This window comes from Neolamprologus multifasciatus, chromosome 3 (genome assembly GCF_963576455.1).
Source record: "Neolamprologus multifasciatus chromosome 3, fNeoMul1.2, whole genome shotgun sequence".
Taxonomy (NCBI): domain Eukaryota; kingdom Metazoa; phylum Chordata; class Actinopteri; order Cichliformes; family Cichlidae; genus Neolamprologus; species Neolamprologus multifasciatus.
Window position 1 is genome coordinate 36,618,171 of NC_140441.1, and position 20,855 is coordinate 36,639,025.

The 20,855-nt window shown below is 42.6% G+C and overlaps 2 protein-coding genes and 1 pseudogene across 4 annotated transcripts; 1 reads left to right on the top strand and 2 right to left on the bottom strand.

Annotated features, from left to right (window-relative positions):
* Positions 1 to 794: 794 nt before the first annotated feature.
* Positions 795 to 10,844, top strand: LOC146522929 (uncharacterized). 3 transcript variants are annotated; one of them, XR_014871088.1, is made up of 8 exons: positions 795 to 921; positions 5,807 to 5,999; positions 6,116 to 6,217; positions 6,616 to 6,969; positions 7,818 to 7,895; positions 8,561 to 8,661; positions 8,815 to 9,173; positions 10,104 to 10,836. XR_014871088.1 is itself a non-coding variant. In XM_085142735.1 (7 exons), the coding sequence occupies exons 3-7, from the start codon at positions 6,127 to 6,129 to the stop codon at positions 8,821 to 8,823; spliced, it is 633 nt and encodes a 210-aa protein (XP_084998861.1). In that variant the 5' UTR covers positions 795 to 921; positions 5,807 to 5,999; positions 6,116 to 6,126; the 3' UTR covers positions 8,824 to 10,843. The 3 variants fall into 3 exon arrangements, 2 of the variants coding, with proteins under 2 accessions (XP_084998861.1, XP_084998869.1); XM_085142735.1 differs by having other exon boundaries at positions 8,815 to 10,843; XM_085142743.1 differs by having other exon boundaries at positions 5,807 to 6,217; positions 8,815 to 10,844.
* Positions 10,845 to 11,622: 778 nt separating this feature from the next.
* LOC146522930 (RING finger protein 150 pseudogene) lies at positions 11,623 to 12,505 on the bottom strand (annotated as a pseudogene).
* A 267-nt stretch (positions 12,506 to 12,772) lies between these two features.
* On the bottom strand, positions 12,773 to 18,012 carry LOC146522931 (tripartite motif-containing protein 16-like). The gene is made up of 2 exons (XM_085154172.1): positions 17,741 to 18,012; positions 12,773 to 14,104 (listed from the first exon to the last, which is right to left on the bottom strand). Exons 1-2 carry the CDS (start codon positions 17,948 to 17,950, stop codon positions 12,773 to 12,775), a joined length of 1,542 nt encoding a protein of 513 aa, XP_085010298.1. The 5' UTR covers positions 17,951 to 18,012.
* Between the last annotated feature and the right edge of the window lie 2,843 nt (positions 18,013 to 20,855).

Below are 20,855 nucleotides of genomic sequence, written 5' to 3' on the forward strand. Positions count from 1 at the left end.
GCTTCTGGTCTAGGTGTGGAAAAGGCCTGCTGTGTGTGTGTGACCAGCCCCACCATGCGTGGCTTGTTGTGAGTAACTCAACTGAGCAGTGGTTTTGCTTAAGTGACGGCGGCCTCCATTACTTGGTTTGGCCTGCCTGGTTATTGCTAATGGCAGCGTTGCTGTCTTTTTCTGTTGAATCCTTATAGTTGTTTTCTTGGTTGAAGCGGTCACCATCTCTTTGGGTTGGCCTGTCTAATTTATCATTAAAGCAGCGTTGCTGTCTCTTTCTGTTGTTACTGCTTATATGATTATTGGGTTAATTAATTATAATAAAGATTTATTTTGTGTTAAACACCTCTGCCTGCCATCCTTTTCATTTCAACCCGGATCCAACTGATACTGTCCCCCACCCTCTTCGCCTAGCTTTCATGTGGGGACGTAACACATAGTTTCAAAGTTTTAAGGCTTTTTCTCAATTTTCCACCAAGTCATGAAGTTGACCGTGAAGACCTCAGTGGATATAATATATATATATATAAATCAATATAAATCAAATTTGACTGGATTATTATAACATGATCCTGCTCTACAGCCAACAGAGTTTTATCAGAATACATTCAAAACCTTTAGAGCTGTTGTGTTTACAGACAGAATGAAATGCAAATGCTACCAAAAACATTTTCAGCTCCTCTTTGGTTTACACATCATCTGTACTGATCTGATGCAATATGCAATCAAGGTCAGCTGCCTCTGCGTTCGTCATGCTCAGGGTTTATCTGATAAATAGACCAATGAATGTGCAGCAATAAACATTAGAAACTGATCTGACCGGAGTGTCTGGTTTGCAGTAACCAGTTTCCTGCTCGGCTCCAGCAACTCATTTCACTTTGACAGCGACAGTTTGGATCACTGTGTCGGAGTCTGGGGTCTTTATCTGTGGTAAGTCTTCTTTTTATTTGTTTGCTTTTTCTGTTTTTTTTTTGTTGTTGTTGTTGTTGTTTTTGTTTTTTTGTTTTTTTCAGTCAGGTGACAAACAAACAAGAAACTTATAACAAAACATTAAAATTTGTGATGAAGAACTGGGATTTTTTTTCCTACATGTTACTGAATGAATTCTGAATGAAGTCAAACTGTGAGCACATACACATGTCAGCACATACTGACAGGTTCTTTATTGTTTTGTGATTTCTAGTTCTTGGGTAAGTCATGTCTCATGACGCAGTTTGTTACTCCCGTCCTGTGTTCCCTCTGTTCAGTGTCAAGTCTGTGCCTGTTGTGTGTTTCCTGTTTTATTTTGATAGTCCCTGTCCTGTGTGCAGTGAGTGTTTCATGGGCCACCATTAAACACTTTTCTTTAATGTATTTGCCAAATAAAGATACAACACAGAGCTGACTGCAGCGGCATGTTTCTTTCTGTCATGGCAGCTACATACACACAGACTACTGCTGTTTACAGAGTGGGTGGAGTCAAATCACACGGATTGTTTCGGTTTCTCCTTTGAAAATGACTCTTTAGCACAAACTCAGGAGCCCAGTTGTCTGAAAGGACTAAAGATGAAGCACGTTTACTAAAGTTACAAAACATATTCTAAGAATACATTGAGCATTCACCTGTCTGTGTGGAACTGTGACAATCATCAGTTAACACGACTTTTCAGCTGTTGATGACTCATCATTGAGTCATCTGGTTTGTTCTGCTCTCTGTCAATCAAAGCTAGAGAGCTCGCTTTATCTATGTTCAAGAGAAAATATAATTTTGGCTCAAGGGGAGGAAGCACTATGCCAAAGACTTGTGGTTCATGCTGACATTTATGCTCAATGTTATATCACTTATTCCAGTAATGTTGTGTTGGTGTCTCATGGTTATTGTCCCAGCTTCCAGTTTGGATTCAGGAGACAGACACTATCTCTACTTTTAAGATTAGGCTTAAAACTTTCCTTTTTGGTAAAGCATATAGTTAGGGCTGGACCAGGTGACCCTGAATCCTCCCTTAGTTATGCTGCAATAGACGTAGGCTGCTGGGGATTCCCATCATGCACTGAGTATTTCTTCTTCAGTCACCTTTCTCACTCACTATGTGTTAATAAACCCTGTGCACGAGAAAAAGCTAACTTCCTGTTTTAAGACCAAATGTAGTTTTACATTTCCGGTAGCTTTATTTTGCGGTCAATCGCTACAGCAAAGGTGGACTCCAAAATCATGTCCAAAATACAAAAACGGAAAGATCGCATTAAGTTACAAAGAGCAGAAGGTGGGAACACTCACCATTGCTGTGTCATAAAAAAAATCAAATGATCGATTTTGATGTTTGAAGAGTGTAGATCGATTGGTTGTTTACATCACTCAACAGAAGCAGAACTGCATCACAAAATCAGAAGCACATCTCTGTATAGTGACAGTTCTTATGATTTAAACAGGCAAATGTCCAGAATTCAAACTACAGGTGAACATTAGTGAAAGCCAGATGTTTCCCCCGTAAAGTCGATATCAGCTAGAAATTTCAAGTACACACCTACACAGCATATAGTTGTTGTTTTTTTCACTAACATGGATACACAACGCTCTAACTGTCATGGCTTTTTTTGTCTTAAATACTCTCCGCTCATAAAGAAAAACTGTAAAAATATTTAATTATAACTAATTAAAAGATCTCTTCAGGGGCTGGACTTGGGAGGGTGTACAGGTATGAGGGGATGGAGGTGGGTGGGGATTCGTCTGTGGTCCTTATCTGAGAAGCTGTGTGGATTTGGGGGGGACTGAAAAAGGGTCGAAGGGTGGCTGTGTTTCAACTACAGGGGGATCACACTCCTCAGCCTCCCCGGGAAAGTCTATGCCAGGGTGCTGGAAAGGAGAGTTCGTCCGCTAGTCGAACCTCTGATGCAGGAGGAACAATGCGGTTTTCGTCCTGGTCGCGGAACACTGGACCAGCTCTTCATCCTCTCGAGGATACTTGAGGGTGCATGGGAGTTTGCCCAACCAGTCTACATGTGTTTTGTGGACTTGGAGAAGGCATTCGACCGTGTCCCTCGGGGTGTCCTGTGGGAGGTGTTGCGGGAGTATGGGGTGTCTGGCCCATTGCTACGGGCCATTCGATCCCTATACAACCGTTGCAAGAGCTTGGTTCGCATTGCCGGCAATAAGTCGGACTCGTTCCCGGTGGGTGATGGGCTCCGCCAGGGCTGCCCTTTGTCACCGGTTCTGTTCATAATTTTTATGGACAGGATTTCTAGGCGCAGCCAAGTGGCGGAGGGCTTTCGCTTTGGTGGCCTCAGGATCTCATCTCTGATCTTTGCGGATGATGTGGTTCTGTTGGCTTCATCGGGTGAGGGCCTCCAGCTCGCACTGGAGCAGTTCGCAGCCGAGTGTGAAGCAGCGGGAATGAGGATCAGCACCTCCAAATCTGAGGCCATGGTTCTCAGCCGGAAAAGGGTGGAGTGCCCACTCCGGGTCGGGGATGAGGTCCTGCCCCAAGTGGAGGAGTTCAAGTATCTCGGGGTCTTGTTCGCGAGTGATGGGAGAAGGGAGCCGGAGATCAGACGGATTGGGGCTGCAGCTGCAGTAATGCAGACGCTGCACCGGTCCGTCGTGGTGAAGAGGGAGCTGAGTGTAAAAGCGAAGCTCTCAATTTACCGGTCGATCTACGTCCCTACCCTCACCTATGGCCACGAGCTGTGGGTAGTGACCGAAAGGACGAGATCGCGGATACAAGCGGCGGAAATGAGCTTCCTCCGAAGGGTGGCTGGCATCTCCCTTAGAGATAGGGTGAGAAGTTCGGCCATCCGGGAGGGGCTCAGAGTAGAGCCGCTGCTGCTCCACATCGAAAGGAGCCAGCTGAGGTGGTTTGGGCATCTGACAAGGATGCCCCCTGGGCGCCTCCTGGGTGAGGTGTTCCAGGCATGTCCCACCGGGAGGAGGCCCCGGGGCAGACCCAGGACACGCTGGAGAGATTATATCTCTCGGCTGGCCTGGGAACGCCTTGGTGTTCCCCCGGATGAGCTGGAGGAGGTGGCTGGGGAGAGGGAGGTCTGGGCCTCTTTGCTTAGGCTGCTGCCCCTGCGACCCGGCCCCGGATAAAGCGGATGAATATGGATGGATGGATGGATGGGTGGCTGTAGCTCAGGAGGTAGAGCAGGTCACCTACTGATCGGAAGGTTGGAGGTTCGATCCCAGGCTGCATGCCAAGTATCCTTGGGCAAGATACTAACCCCAAGTTGCTCTCCGATGCAGCCATCGGAGTATGAATGTGTGTGAGTGTAGTTAGAAAGCACTCAGTATAGAGGTAGTGCTTGTGAGAATGGGTGTGACTGGGTGAATGTGGCGTGTTGTATAGAGCGCTTTGAGTACTCCGGGAGAGTAGAAAAGCGCTATATAAGAATCAGTCCATTTACCATTTACAGCATATCAACAGACCGTGAATAAAAAGCCACAGGTTATAAAATAATAATAATAATAATGAATGATTGCTGGTAAGTGTCTCTATATATTAGTATTTATGAAGGGTATGTTGTGACTTACCTTCAAGATTATACAAATACTGAGAAATGTAAAATTTGAATCCTTTCTCTCTTTTGCTCTGAGGCGCAGGACAAGAAATATTGACAAATCGATGAACATCATGTACAGATATATTCGGTAAATGCCCAAGACATCATGAGAAATGTAAATCGCCGTTTGATTCATCCATTTGGTTGACTTGTTTTCCAAAACCCGACTGTAAACAAGGTGTTAATATCACACTAGAAACGAAACGCCCTACAGGAGTTTCCCCACCGGAAGTAACATATGCTAAGGCGCACAGACCTCTCTACACTGAATCATACTTGTTATTAATCTCTCTTCCACAGCATGTCTTTCATCCTGTTTTCCTTCTGTCACCCCAACCGGTCGCAGCAGATGGCCCCGCCCCTCCCTGAGCCTGTCCTGCAGAGGTTTCTTCCTGTTAAAAGGGAGTTTTTCCTTCCCACTGTCGCCAAAGTGCTTGCTCACAGGGGGTCATGCTATTGTTGGGTTTTCTCTGTATGTATTATTGTAGGGTCTACCTTACAATATAAAGCGTCTTGAGGCGACTGTTGTTGTGATTTGCCGCTATATAAATATATAAATAAAATGAATTCTATTGTTTTGAATTGAATTGAATTAAATTCAATTGAACTGAATTGAATGTATATGCAACACAGATATAAGTGAAAAAAGAAAAAAAAGGTGGAATCGAAAATAAATAAATGCAATAAAATATGTTAAATAACTGACATGTCAGCAGACAAAAAGCACCAAGAAACGCTGTAAAGAAACATATACTATCTCACAGCATCTGTGGGTGCGGGGACTTTTTGTGTCACAGGAATAAAAAAGAAACTGAAAAAATCCATTTGTCATGCAAATTAAAAAAAAATAATAAGTTGCTTGCAAATAATGGATGTGCTTCATAGCTTTTCTTTTTACAGTATGTTAGAAATGGATTATAGTGAGAATGACGTCACGTCTCATTGAAAGCTAGATATATTAATATATAAAGATATATTAGTTATTTATTCTTTTTTTTTTTGACAATGATGGTGATCTGCCTGGACAAAAACTTCCAGGCTGATTTTTTTGTCTCAGTACAAGCCTGACCAGAATACATTTAAAATCATTGCCTAACTGATTGTTATGTAATTGTTATTACATAATTAATAATTATTAATTGTTGTTATGTAATCAGTGATGATCTAAAGGTCTCTTTACATATAAACTATTTTGAAATTGCTTAATTACTAAACACTGAAACAGCTTCTTGAATGTGACTTCACTGGGACTGAACCTGTTTTCCTGTTATTGTTACAGAGTGGAGGAACTCATTGATCAACAGTACAGGATCTGCAGTCTGGAGATGTTGCTCAGAGTAGACAGATGAAGAATCGCGCCACAGAGAAGCTCTGAACTTAAAATCCTCAAATAAATGTTCTCTTTTTCTTGTAATTGAAAGTTTTCAGAAAGCAGCACTCGTTTGCAGTGGTTACTAAAATATTTCTTTGAGGTGAGATTTCTTTAATGTTGTTAAAGGATCAGAAACAGTAACATTTAGAATAAAACGGCTGCTTCCTGTGAGATGCAGAGAGTAACAGGAAGCTTGTTTTGCTTATTGATTTTCAGAGTAAAGTGTGATGGCTCTTCAGGAAATCAGTGTGATCTTCACACACAGACCCTCGGCCTTCTCTGCTGCTGTGCTGCTTCTAACACTCGTCCTCTGCAGAGGTGAGCAAAAACTGCTGAGCATATAAACTCATCTATGATCTGAGCAGACACTCATCAGGGTATATGACTTATGATTATTTATTAATTTTGTACTGTTTGTTTTTTTGCTTTCTGTAAACAAATAAGGAAAGATTGTTAAAAAATAAATGCGATTCTAGACATCATGATTGTTGGAAACAAAATGTTGGAAACTTAAAGCATCTTTAGCAGGAGCCAAAACAACAAGGAGCAGATTATGGCGTTCTGAATAAATGGACAAATATGACAGGCTGTGGTGTGGGGGCCTTGTAATTCTTTGGATTTATAACAGAAATGATGCTTCGTTTATTCCTGTGTGTCACAGTTCTGATGTTGTCTAAAGTTGTGAGTGTGTCTGCTCCTCTCTGTCTCCTCAACAGGATCATTTGTAGTGGATGTGACACAGAGCTCCTATCAGGCAGAGGAGAACCACAACATCACACTGGAGTGGACGTTCACCACCAAACCAGACACGTCCATCTCAGCACTGGAGATCCTCTGTTACATGAATAATGATCATAAACACATAACTCTGTATTATCTTCGTGGTGGTGTCGAGTTCTCAGAGGATGAAGAGTTTTCAGGGCGAGTCCAGCGTGACAAAGACGCCCTCAGAGAAGGACGAATCAGACTCCAGCTGTCCAGACTCAGGACTGAGGACTCGGGTCTGTACCTGTGTGAGGTGGACACAGGTTATGGCCGCGGCTACAACAGCTGCAGAGTCACCGTCTCTGGTAAGACGATTCATTTATACACATGTGATCACTGTGAGCTGTTAACGTTAATCATGGTTCAAACCTGAGATAAAATTGGGCTTTCAAAAGGATGAACACAAATCTTTAGATAGTTTCCACTTTCATAACAATGTCTTTATAAATATCCTGTTTGATTGATGGAGTTTCAGACACCAGCAGCTGTAGCCCCACTTTCACTGACTTGAACATGAACTGGATCTTCTTCACTGTTCTAGAGCTGATGTTTCCTTTTGGAGCATTTTTAATAGAATTGCCAGAAAAACTGTGTAGTTAGAAAATTCCATCCATAAACTGCATCACACAGACACACACCTGCTAATTAGTGCTGAGTACAGTAACAGACCTGTAGGAAGTCTACACAGAGATGATGTGATGGTAAAAGTATCCATGGAGACCAACACTGGTTCATGTAGAAGACTGTAAACATGATCATTTCTGCTTTAAGTTGGACTTTTTAACACAAGAGTCTTTGTGGCTTACACACACGTGAGGCTAATTCTTCATGGAGCTGCTGGTCCAGGTAACATCCCTGAAGGAGGCCTCAGAGTCTGAGTCGACCACAGAAATCCACAGTGTCCAACCTCAGTGACACTGTTACTGAGCAGCTTCATCAGGACATGTGAGGAAACCAACACTGAAGAGCTACAAACTGTTTCTCTCATCACAACATTGTTTTTGTTTTTGGTTCTTCATTGTTGGTTTCATGTTTCAGTTTTGTAAGTTTCCACTTGGTAGTAATAAAACTGTGTGAGCAACTTAATTCACTGTCATAATATTAGATCAGTTTTCAATTTATTACAAAGTATTTTTATTTTATTTTATCTCAGAATCAAGGCCTGGGAAGACAGAAACAACTCAGCAACCTGGAAGTCTCCAACCACCAGAGCTGAAGGAAGAGACCAAAGGTAAAAATAAAATAACTTTACAGTTTACAAAATCACTAAAATCATTCATTCATTATATTGTTTATACACAGTACAGTCAGGAGATATGGGCCAAATCTGAGAACTGTATTAATTTACCAGAACAGAAACACTCCCATCCAGTTTTCTAGAAATTGATTTAGTTCAGTCTCAGACTAAAAGGAGTCCAAGACTAGGCTTGTTCTATAGACTGGAAACTGAGTCTGTGTAGTGTTGGGTTAATGAAAGGTAATGGTAGGGAGGAAATGAAACATCAGGCTAACAATACAAACAGTTTTCATCTTAGATCATCTTTGAAAATCTGGAAAACAACAAAGTAAAATCCTCCCATAAACCTGCAGCTCTTTCAGGTAAACATACTGAGGTTCTGATTCAAAATGTCAAATATCAGTTTTATCCAGTTCTGGGTTTCGGGGGCTCGAGGCTTTCCTGGCTGTCATTGGGCAAAAGGCCCGATGTAAGCTGGAGGTCACCAGACTGTAAGTGGAGATAAATTAAATTCTCTGTGCATCAGAAACATGTGAATAAAGTCTGGTGTTCACCTCTTAGAATAAAACTGATTATTACCTAATTCCACTTTCTGTCTTTAAAATGTTCTCGTTTATATCATTAACTGAATTATGTTTTTACTGTTTTTTGTACCTTAGGAATTTCTTTCTCAGGCCGGCTAGCAATCGTCGTGGCTGTATTCATCGGTCTCTCTCTGATCTCATGGGGATTTATGTTTTATCAGAATTGCAAAGAACACGTAAGTCTGTCAGAAAAAAAAGTATTGTCTTTTAAAAACAAATGTTTACAGTTTGTGTCAGAATATCATTTGCTCTGTGACATTTTAAAGTCTCTTAAACTTTTCATATTCAGTATAACTCATGTCTTTGGATTTTCTTTCAATTTCAAACAGAGTTCTTGATGAAGACGTTGTCAGCATATGGGCCTTCTAGTTCAGTTTCCTGACAACAGCTGGAAACTGCAGATCTCAGACTTTGAACAGAAACTCTTCATAACATCATGATTATAAACCAGATTTGAAGTTTCCAATTCGATGCAGTCCAGTTGGCGTCAAGAACCAACGGAGGGAAAAACAACACAAACAACAGAAAAAAGATTTAAATTCAGGACTTCAGTCCAATATTGAAATCCTTCAACTCATCTGAACTATAAATATCCTGAGGTGTTAAAATAAAAACAGGATGAATTGAATTTGAGGTAAAACACAAAACAGCATTAACAGGATAGAGCTTCATGTTTTGTGTTTACATTGTTTAACCCTTTAAAACCTGTCGGAGCGGGCACGCTCCATTTTGCGCAGCTACTTTTAAATCCTTGTAGCTCTGCAACCACGTAAGCTAGCGCAATAATTTTTTTTGCATATGAAACCGGAGGAGTTGTACTTATATCTTATGCCATCAGCTTGTCCTAAGTCATGGTTTCCTTCCACATATAGCTTTGCAAAAACTGCATAAAAAGCGCTTGCAGCAACAAAAACATAATATTCCAGAAACACACTTTGCCGATCCGATCAGCTGTTCATAACACTTCCTAGGTTGGAATAGATGTCAGCGCGAACTATCGCATGTCCGCCATTACCTGCCCGAAACCGGAAGTGACGTCATTTTCGCGGAAATGTAGTTTTTTACCATCAGAGCCTCGTTGAGCCAACCTATACTGGTGTTTTTAAAAGTTATGTTTGGCTTTATGACTTTCTGTGTCGTTTCTGGGATGCTTAGAACTAAAATTGCACTGCTGTAAATAGTTTATTTTGATGCATATGCTGTTTTTTTTTGCAAATTTGCACTATAATATTTATTTTCGTTTTTCCTGCAGTATATAAAAATTGGTGTATTTCAAAAATAAAACTATGAAGACACTCAAAATAAATTTCCTGTGGTGGGAAACTATTTTGTGCAACTTTTTTGTATTTACAGTTTTGAGGGATAAGCCTCTTAAATTTCTCTAACTAGAAATAGATGTTAAAAAAACAAAAACAATTTTCAATTTTTTTGTAGTTTATTGCACTTTTTTTGCAATTTATGTAATTTCTATGCACTTAATGCATACATATTATTAAAATGTGGGCTATAATGGTTGTATTGATGTATAGCAACTTGAAATGCTCCCAAAAATGGCTCCACAGCATGTAGAAATATAATATAAGCTCTAGCAGACTTGGTTCTATGGTAGGTCTTAAAGGGTTAATACACTCTTGTTGGCACTTTTGTTGACAGTAAAACGGTTTCTCTACTTTTTATTTGTTCATGTGTGCTAAAAAAGTAAAGTAAGAAAAGTAGTTGGACTGATATTTACACTCATGTCTCGTTTTAATGCAACATCAAAACAGCAGAAACCTCAGTGAAGAAGAACTCTGACTCACATAAAGATTCATCAGTTTGTGACATTCAGAATACAACTAATCACCAAAGCTGCAGATTCTGTTATTAATGTGTGTTTGTGAGTCACAAAGACTCCAAGACCTCAGTCAGGTTTATGTTCCCAATCCAAAGTTTTTCCCAGGATAGAGCTGCTCTCAGCTGCAGCTGATCCATCTCCTGTGTCTAACCCTCGATCAGAGTCCAGTGTAGAAATACTCCTGTTCTTGTTGTTGAATATACATCTTTGTTCTATTTTTTTCTCTTTTTAAAAAATGTTTACTTTTGCTCTGTTGCCCGAATTTGTCATCACTCGGATGTGTCCGTGTGTTTATTTCTGAGTAACTCTGTAAGTTTGTCTTTCACTGTTCAGCTCTGCCTCTTGTGTGCTGTATCTCTGCACTGCACACAGCTGTGACAACAACTCAGTGTGAAACACCTGGGTTAAACGATGGACATGGAAATATTATCATTTATGCAAAACTATATATAATATATTTTGAATATGTAAACAAAATTAATATAAAATAATTTAAATTGAATTCAACTGAATTCTGTGTCAAGAAGTTTTTACATCACATGAACATTTAAATATCACAACTCTTTCCTGTAACTCGTCCTCCAGCCTGGAATAAATACGACCAATGACAGACTTAAATCAGATTTACACCATGAAGGCTGATGGGGTGATGTCATAACTCCAGTGGGTCAGCTGAATGGACACCCAACACTGTGAACATGATAAGTGGTGAACGAGGAGATGTAGCATTCTCAGACTGATACCACAGGTGTATCTGTGAGGCTGAGGTGTAGCAATGACAGCTGTCAGTAATGTTTGCAAAACACTGCTGTCCTCCTACATGGAGCAGCACAGACACAGTCACAGGATAAAAGATGGATGTGGGATCATATTTATAGGTTTATATGACTGTAACAGAGTTTGAAGCTGACTTGGATTTAAAGAGGTTGGATGTGAGGAATTAGAAGCAGACCCAAAGCATCCTGACTTTATTGACTTATTTTGATTCTAGAGCCCATAATTTGCAAAATAAACAATTATAAATATCAAAAGTTTTATATAGCAGCACCTGGAGATCATGAAGTCACCTGGAAAGTTTATAATGAGGTCATAGTGAGATTGAGGGTCATTCTGTCATAGACTTCAATATAATCTGGTCTGTTTTTCAAGATAAAGGAGTCTCCCCCTGCTGGTCATTAAAACAAATCCAGGTTTAACCTTTCAGAGCTGAGTGTCAGTCTTTAACAGTGTAACAATGAAACAGACTGAAGAAATAAATCAAAACTCCAATTTCCTTCTAGAAGTCTCTAAAAAACACGCAAACGAACAGATACAGAAAAAGATTATTTATGTGACTATGAATTTAATCAGATTTCAGAGGAAAGTTTACACAACATGACACTGAAAATAGGTTTTACCAGAAAACTAACTAACTTTCATGAGGCTCAGATTCACGCATGCGCAGATCACCAAGTCCTCCACAAGAAGTTCTGATGTTTGTTTATAAACACTCCACCACTTGGCTGGGAAAACACAGTCGTTACATCAGCTCCCATGGATACGTTCACTCACTTTTAATACAGAGAACCTGACATTACAGATAACATTCTCAGATTTTCATTAATGTGTTTCATTTATTCTGTGCTATTATTATTCTATGCTAACTACCCAACTCAGAAAAGCTAAGCAAAGCGCCCTTCACAGAGGGAGGAAATCGAGTTAAATGAGCATTTATTTGGGTGAATAAAGCAGAGCATCATCTACCTGGGTGAGGCATGGTGATGGTGTCGTTAGTGTTGGTGGAGCCCGCATTAAAGATGACCACCGCAGAGGCGTTGTGGGCTGCAGCGTGGCGGATCTTGTCCTTGTAGGTGCAGTTGCCCTACCCAGGCCCCGGCCTGAGCGGGCACCGCAAAGCGGGTGTTAGGGTCGCAGGCCTGGCGGTCGAGCGGTGCTGCGGGCAGGACCAACATCCGCTTGGCGTCCCGCTTCGGAGAGTGCTCGCCATATCACCCGCACTCCATCTTCTCGGTGCGCAGCTCCGAGGTGGCCGGGTACACGTAGGTGATGTTGACGAAGGCGGTGTACCACTCCTCCCGCACGGCCACGGTGAAGTCCAGGCACAGCAGGTGGACGAAGCAGAAGGAGAGCAGCCACGTAGAGAGGGCCAGGCTGCGGCAGGCCGCCACCAGCGAGCCTGGGGCCATGACGAGCACCCCGAGGTGAGAGCGAGCTGTGTGTCGGTAGGTCGGAAGAGCCCGGCAGCTGGAGCCTCCTACTCCACCATGCTAAAAGGCAAAACCACCAGGAGCATGTTTAACTCGCGTATACTCCCCTTTTTTTACATGAAAGACAAAAAAATCTCTGTTTTTAGCCGCTCCCCTCCACTACTCTCAGGCTACCTAGCAGCAGACGCCTGTCTCCATTTCCAGCCGTCGCCATTAACTCGATGAGTAACACCCATGAAAAATGCCTTAATGCGCACAACTGAAAGGAGAAATCACCACAGGAGTGACACGACGTGACCCCGCCGAGGTAAAGTACCAGGCGGGTTGGCTGTTGTGCCAAAATTGAAAGTTTTCTGTGTTACAAGTTAAGACCCAAGATTTGTCATTCCACCCAAATCCACATTCATCTGAGCTCCCTGCTCTGCTGATATTCTTGTATGCAACTGCGACATAAACTTCTCCCCCTCTCCTCTCCACCTCCCAGCAACATCGTCCAGTCAGACTCTCTCTACTCAGGACCTGACACCATACAGTGAATCTGTCTGGATGATCAGAATAAGACTGTTGCATAAATGTTACTTTTCTGTTCCCCTCAGATAATAACATTTGTCTGTTTGCTGTGTTTGGATCCAGTGTGATTTCACGTGAGTATTTTAAGAATCCAGCTCTGGTCTTTGGTGGTGACAGTAAAACATCCTCTTCAGTGACTGTCAGTGAGATGTTTGTCCATTCCTCTCTCAGAATGTCCTGTAGTTTATCTCTGGTCTCTGACACAGCTGCTGTCACATCCTCAAAGTAGCTCAGAGGACGAATATTGATGCTGGATGAGTGTGTAGACTCACTGAGTGCTGACAGTGAGGGGTAGTTGTGTAGAAACTGGTTGTGATCCTCTGTGTGTGAGAGCTGCTCCAGCTCGCCGTCTTTCCTCTTCAGCTCAGCGATCTCCTGCTCCAGCTTCTCCTGAAGCTCTTTGACTCGACTCACTTCAGTTTCCTGCTGGGATCTGACCTGCTGCTTCACATCAGAGCTTAATTTCTGGATGAGACGGATCAGCTCAATGAACATCTTCTCACTGTCCTCCACTGCTTTATCAGCAGAGCCATTGATGGCCTCCACCTCCTGTTGAAGCAGCTTCACATCTTTCTCTCGCTCCTGGATTCTCTGCTGGATGTTTAGTCGTCTCACCTCGAGCTCCTTCTGCTTCTCAGTCCTTTCTGCTGCAGCTGGGACTGTTTCATGGCCTTTATGTTCATCCACTGTGCAGAGATAACAGATACTCTGCTGATCAGTACGACAGAAAATCTTCATCATCTCATCATGAAGAGAGCAGATGTTCTCCTGGAGCTTCGTGGAGGGGGCCACCAGCTTGTGTTTTTCAAAGGCAGGAGACTCAAAATGAAACTGTATGTGTTTCTCACAGTAGGAGATCAGACACACCAGACAGGACTTGATGGCTTTCAGCTTCCTCCCAGTGCAGACATCACAGGCCACATCTTCAGGTCCAGCATAGCAGTGATCATCTGGAGCAGCTTGGAGTCCAGTCTTCTTCAGCTGCTCCACTAAAGCTGCAAACATGACGTTTTTCTCCAGGACTCGGTGTGAAAGTCTTCCTGCATTGAGGGCATCTCCATTTTTTCTTCCTGTCCACCCTCATGCTCTCATATGCAGTTACTCAACACTCAACCAACGTGGAGACCGACATAGAGAAACACTGTACACACAATCACACTCCCCAAGCGTACTCTAAGAACCGGGTCTAGGTACCTTTGCCCCTGGAGGGGGAAACTGCACCCAGACCCAGGTGGTGTTACCCTTTTTTTCCCTGGGGGAGGAGAAGCAGACCACCCCGACTCCGCAGCAGCAGGGATGCCCCACACTCGGACGTTGGACGGCCAACTCCTCCTCCCGGCCCCCCGCTACAGCAGGTCGCAGAGAACGGGAGTGTGAGAAGACTCCAAACCTCCCTCCACCCGCTCATTGTAGTGTTGATGTATGTGTGTTCTAAGGTGCATTTAAAACCCAGGAGGGCATGGAGCTACCTGCCAGAGAGCAGCAGGTAAGCGCATAGCCCCTCCTGATAGCCCTCAGTGTCTACGTGTATTTAAAATTGAGAGGTGGGCAACGACGCCAGGGGTGAGGTGTACACCCTGATGGTCTTTTGGAGTCCGTGTAGCGTGCCCACCCCCAAGATCCTATATGTATCCTATACCTCCTCTGCACCCTGGTGACACACCTTTACCCCAAGGCCCTGCATGTGTGGGTGATTGTGGTGGAGCGGGAAGAGGGAGGCAGCTGGAGATGGGGAGGGAAGGAAGGGAGGGGCAAGTGACCCCTCCCTGGGGCCAGCTCCCCCGCTGACCCCAGTAGGCACCCCCATACTCCGCAACCCGCCAGGAGCCTGGGACAGCCCACCTGACCCCACCACAGAGAAAACTGCACCCACCCCATCATCCACTCATCTTCCAGACTACAGAAGACAATAGACGCCCAGGCTGAGATCTTCCTCCACCTCTCCTGCATCTCCCCCTCCTGCAGAGTGAGTTCCTGAAGAGAGGAGAGCTCCTGCAAGGTGTAACAACCTCCCCCACCAGTTGAAGAGCCCCCCAGGTGGCTCGATGCCACCCTGTGCCAGGGCCGGGCCCCCATACACCCACCCGCCCACAACCCCAGCAACATACCCGAGGCCCAGCCAGGGCCCCAGCCCAGAGACGGAGCGCCCCCAGAACCTCACGCCCGTCCTGGACCCACCCAGGGGCAGGCAGGCTACCAGGTCAGTAACCCACGTCCGTCAACACAGACCCTCCCCTAGCCCCGCTGCACGCAGCCACGAGGAAACTGTCACCTAAGAGCCAACAGAGCCCCTAATAGGCCATGACCGCTACCCCGGGTTGAGCCCCCCAAGGACGATGCTCCTTGGGGAACCCCCCGACGCCCTAAGCCTGTCCCTACCCCCACACCAATCACAACAGCGAAGGTGGGACCAAACTATGACCCCCCACCCCCACTAGGTGATGGAGCTAATCAAAGGAGCCCAGAGCTATTGATCTAATGTGGTGGCAGAGGCTGTATCAAGACTAATGTAATCTAATAGATAATTTCTATATTGGTTAGAATTAAGATTATTTTTATTTTTCCAGTTCATGAGGACTGTTTTCTTGGCTATGCATAGGGCAGTGAAAACCATATGGGATATATTCTTTTCTGAAGTGACATTATCTAAGCTGCCCAACAAATACACTAAAGGGGAAGTTGGAACGTTACATTTCAGACACTTTGATAAGTGTTTTTAAGCTTATACATGGGGGTTTACTTTTCCAAAGGAATTTGGACATACATGAATCTAGAGATCTGAACCAATCTTGTGGCAGTTTAGTTGGGATCATTGAGAATAAATAATTTATTTTTGGTAAGACCATCATTTTTATAGCGGCAACCCTTCCCATGAGTGATATGGGTAGACATTTACACCTAGCCAGAACGCCTTCTACCTTCTTTAAAAGTGGAATATGGTTTAATTTAGTTAGATCTGCAAGCTTGGGAGAAATATTAATACCTAAATATTTTATATTTCCCGATTGCAGTGGTGTAGAAGAGGAATTATGGGAGGAGCAATTAATCGGAAGGACTGTAGATTTTGACCAGTTAATTGAGTAATCTGATATTCTTGCAAAATAGTTTATCAATTCAATCACCCCAGAGATATTGGTTTGTGAATTTTGGAGAAAGAGTAACACATCATCCGCATAAAGGCTGATTTTATGTTCCACGTTCTTGCATTTTATGCCCTTAATTACTGAATTCTGTCTAATTGCTGCTGCTAGTGGCTCAATAAAAATTGCAAACAGTGAAGGGGAGAGTGGGCATCCCTGCCTGGTGCCCCTCAGGAGACAGAAGCTGGAGGATGTCTGGTCATTTGTTCTGACACAAGCTGTTGGGGAATTATATAATATTTTTAACCAGTTAATGAAAGAGGATCCAAAACAAAATTTGTGTAAAGTTGCAAATAGAAATTTCCAGTTAACTCTGTCAAATGCTTTTTCTGCATCTAAAGAAAATATTGTAGTTTCTAGGTTTTTACTGTATGAGTAGTCTATCAAATTAAGTAATCTACGTGTATTTGTTGATGAGTGCCTACCTTTTATGAAACCAGTTTGGTCAGGATGAATTAAGAGGGGGGTTATTTTCTCCAGTCTCTTTGAGAGAGCTTTGCAGATTATTTTGAGGTCTACATTAATAAGGGATATTGGACGATAGCTTGAGGGATATACAGGGTCTTTGACTGGTTTTAGCAGGAGATTAATGTTTGCAGAATTCATATTTGATGGAAGTCTGCCCTTTTCTTTCATTTCCAACAACGTTCTGTATAAAACTGGTGCCAGAATCATCCAGAATTCTTTGTAGAATTCTGCAGGAAAGCCATCTGGACCTGGAGCCTTATTATTGAGCATACTTATCAGGGCTTCCTGGAGTTCACCTGGTGTCAGTGGTGAATCCAGTGCCATTGCTTGAGTGTCTAATAAATTTGGAAGAGTTATGTTGTCCAAAAACTGTTCAATTTCCTTTTTAGATGGGTTTATTTGTGGTGAATACAGCGTTTTATAGAAATCCCTGAAAATGTTGTTTGTTTGTTTCGGTTCGTATATTGTGTTCCCAGATGAATCTTGAACAGCACATATAGTTGTTTTTTCTTTATTTATTTTTAGCTGGTTTGCTAGAAATTGACCGGATTTATTACCATGTTCATAATTTTGTAAGCGTAGTCTTTGTACTAAGAATTTTGTTTTTTTATCAATTATCTCATTTAATTCTAGTTTTGTTTTGCGTATTTTGTTCAATGTTTCCTGATCTTGGTGGGACGCGTAGGCTTCTTCTAGTGATTTGATGTTTTTTTCTAATTCCTGAATATTTGTGTTTTCTTTTTTCTTTTTATGTGATGAGAAAGAAATTATTTTACCTCTCATCACAGCTTTCCCTGCTTCCCATAGAACAGAAGCAGATGTTCCGGGAGTGTCATTATAGTCTAAATATGAAGTCCACTCTTTTTTAAAATATTTAATAAAGTCTTCATCTTTAAATAGTGATGTATTAAATCTCCAGTTTTTACTTGGCGTAGTTTTATTCTTGTGCATTAGTGTTAAAGATACAGGACCATGATCGCTGACAGCTATAGGGTGAATCTCAGTGTCTGAAATGTCACTCAGCTGCAAACATGATGTTTTTCTCCAGGACAGGCCTCGGTGTGAAAGTCTTCCTGCATTGAGGGCATCTCCAGGTTTTATTCCTGTCCTCTTTATCCCAGAAACTTTTAATACAGTTCATGCAGTAGCTGTGTCCACAGGTTGTAGTCACCGGATCCTTCAGTAGATCCAAACAGATGGAACAAGAGAAGGTTTCTCGGTCCAGCTGAACTCCTTTCTGTGCCATTTCTCCTCTCAGTGTCAGTGACTGTGTGAGTTTCTCTTCCTTATAACTGAAACTAGTCTGAACTCTGATCTCAACAACATGTTTCTGTAGTGAATGGAGCCTGTCAGCTCTTACATGTCACCACATGTTGGTTACCCATTGCCAAACTGCAGATCTGAAGGGGAGGGAACGAGGAAACACGTGGACAGAGAGGAGGTGCTGTGTTTAAGAGCAGGAAGAAGAGGGAGGGTTATCAGGCTGTGCTTCACTCCAGGAAGAGGAGCAGTTTGAGAGTGATACTGTTTGTTTAACCCTTTTATTTACTGCTCACTTCAACTTAAGCTTGTTAACACTTTCTTCTATATAAATAAATAAATCACACTTTGTGTGTTTTTCTTTCTGTGATTTTAGATCATTACATTTTTATTTTATTATTTTTATATGTTATACGCACAAAAGAGCTCTTTTTAAATGTTCAGTGTTCAGCTGGAAATGAATGTGAATGATCTGGTGATTTGGTGATGATCTCAAATCATAGAAAGACACAAAGTTCTGCTCTCTAGGTGAATCCTTGGGGGGGTTCTATACAAGCTAATCGATGCCATAAAACAGAAGTGGCCAAGTTATTTATAATCAACACTCTCCCTCTATCTCCAAAAGTTGATTCTGTTCATCTGGACGTAGCGTTTTGTGGGAGAAACGTTTTGTCACTCATCCAAGTGACTTCTTCAGTCTCAGCTGACTGCAGGTTTCCACAATCTTATAAACAGTACATTTGCATAATGACTGAAACCAGCCCACTGAAGGAACAATGGGCTGGGAGGTCAGTTCCTTAATCATAATTATGCAAATTCTCATGACCATTGATCAACAACCACTGACCAAAACCCACTGATCAAAACCCACTGATCAAAGACCACTGATCAATGGCCATGAGTACCATTCACAGGGAGTTGGGGAATGGCTGCAATCACAGCATTGTAAGATGGCGAAAGATGTACCCTTAGGCCCCCTCCTCGATTCAGAGATGGTCTTTCCCTTTTCACATAAATGGCCTCCTTGACTCCACGCTCAAACTAGACTGACCAGACGGAAGAAGTCACTTGGATGAGTGATAAAACGTTTCTCCCACAAAACGCTACGTCCAGATGAACAGAATCAACTTTTGGAGATTTACTTTACTGGATGATTGAGAATGCATCAAGACACTCTCCCTCTATATGACATTTGGGGCAACAACCCCCTCCACATTTATAATTTTTCTTTTTTATTTCCTTATTTCTTTTTATTAATGTTTTTCATTTATTCTGTGTGTCATTGTTTTCTCTGTGGAGTGGAAAGTTCGCGTACGTCATGATGAACAGCGCGATGTGTTACGAAGCGAGAAAAACGTGGAGTGTGTTGACCTTGAAACTGTAGAGTTTTCTGTTTGGCGACAGAGGCTCTTTTGACCCGTTTATTAAACACATGAAGGTGAACACATGACCTGCCAGGACCAGGTTATGTTCGATTTAAAATCAAGTGAATAAATCCACATTTTCACTGATTCTTTCGCATGCAAGTGTTTTGGTACGGTCGATCTTATAATGTGACTAAAGCCGCTTCCACATGCTGTGTGACGTTTAACATGTAAACGTATCCAGTTTAAAGTGTCAGGACGCCTGACTGCTGTGAGAGCGGTGCTTCTTCTGTGTTGTAGTAACTGTGTTGCTTCAGCCACTCGCAACATTGCCATCATAAAGCTAGTAAAGTAGTTCTAATAACAGCACGAAATTTAACTCTACTCAATATAATGTTAATTTCAAAAAGGATAGTTGGATGACTTGTTGTAGAGTCTGAAAATGATTCAGAATGAATGATCCAAGTTTTAATTATAATGCACATATTTTAAGATGAACCCTTTAGTTATCAAACCTGAGGCAAAGGTACTTTCCAGAGTTAAAGACGTATTTGCTGCAAAGAAAGTAAAATGTGACACGTGGAGCATTGTTTCAGTTTCTTAATATCCACATAGAGGCAATATGTTTCACTTTAAGCAATTAGAGTAGCATTATTCAGTACAGACATTAAAAAATAAAATCATGACATTGCTGACTGGAAAGTCCTCCAGGGCCTGAAGCAGCAAAGCAGCCCCAGAACAAACCTAAAAAGTTCATCTTTTGTTAGTCCACAGAATATTTTCCTAAGAGTCCACAGGTTCAAGAGGATTGAAACGATGGGACGAGGTGCAACTTCTCAGAACGGGCTCGAAAGCAGCATGGTTAACACCTTGGAGATGCTTACAGCTGCCGTGAAGACTCAAAATAACACCTCAGAGCGTATACTGGGTTACATCAAGGAGAGGCCTTCTCAAAATGACACCTTTGAGCGAAAGTTGGATCACATCACAGAACAGCTCACTGCAGTTGTGAGTTCTCAGAATCGGCTCTCTGAGCAAAAGAATGACAACACCACGGAACAGAAGTTTGATACCATCATGGGGAGGCTCGCGGTTCTCCAACGGGAGATTGAGAGACCAGTGTCGGAGTGTTAAAGAACAGCTTTGAAATTCTCCTGAGCTGCTCGCATAAAAGAAAAATCAACATCATAATGCGGATACCTCCTCGGCGCCAGCTTTGGACTCAAGGCTGAGCCGAACAAAAACACCCTGATAACGACTGTGTGTTGACTGTTCTTCCCATCCCATGCAAGGCCACCTGGGTTGGCTGGAGGACTGTTTACTTAGCCTGATAGGGCGGAGGACACTGTCTCAGCTGAACTAAGGACACGCACACACATACACATGTGTTCTATTCCACTGCGGGGCAACCTGCATGTGGCCAGTAAAGCCTTGATTCATTCATTCATTCATGATATTCAAATCTATTTTTGTTTGACCGACGATACCCCGTCTTCACTACACTGCTTTCTCGATTGTATGAGGGAG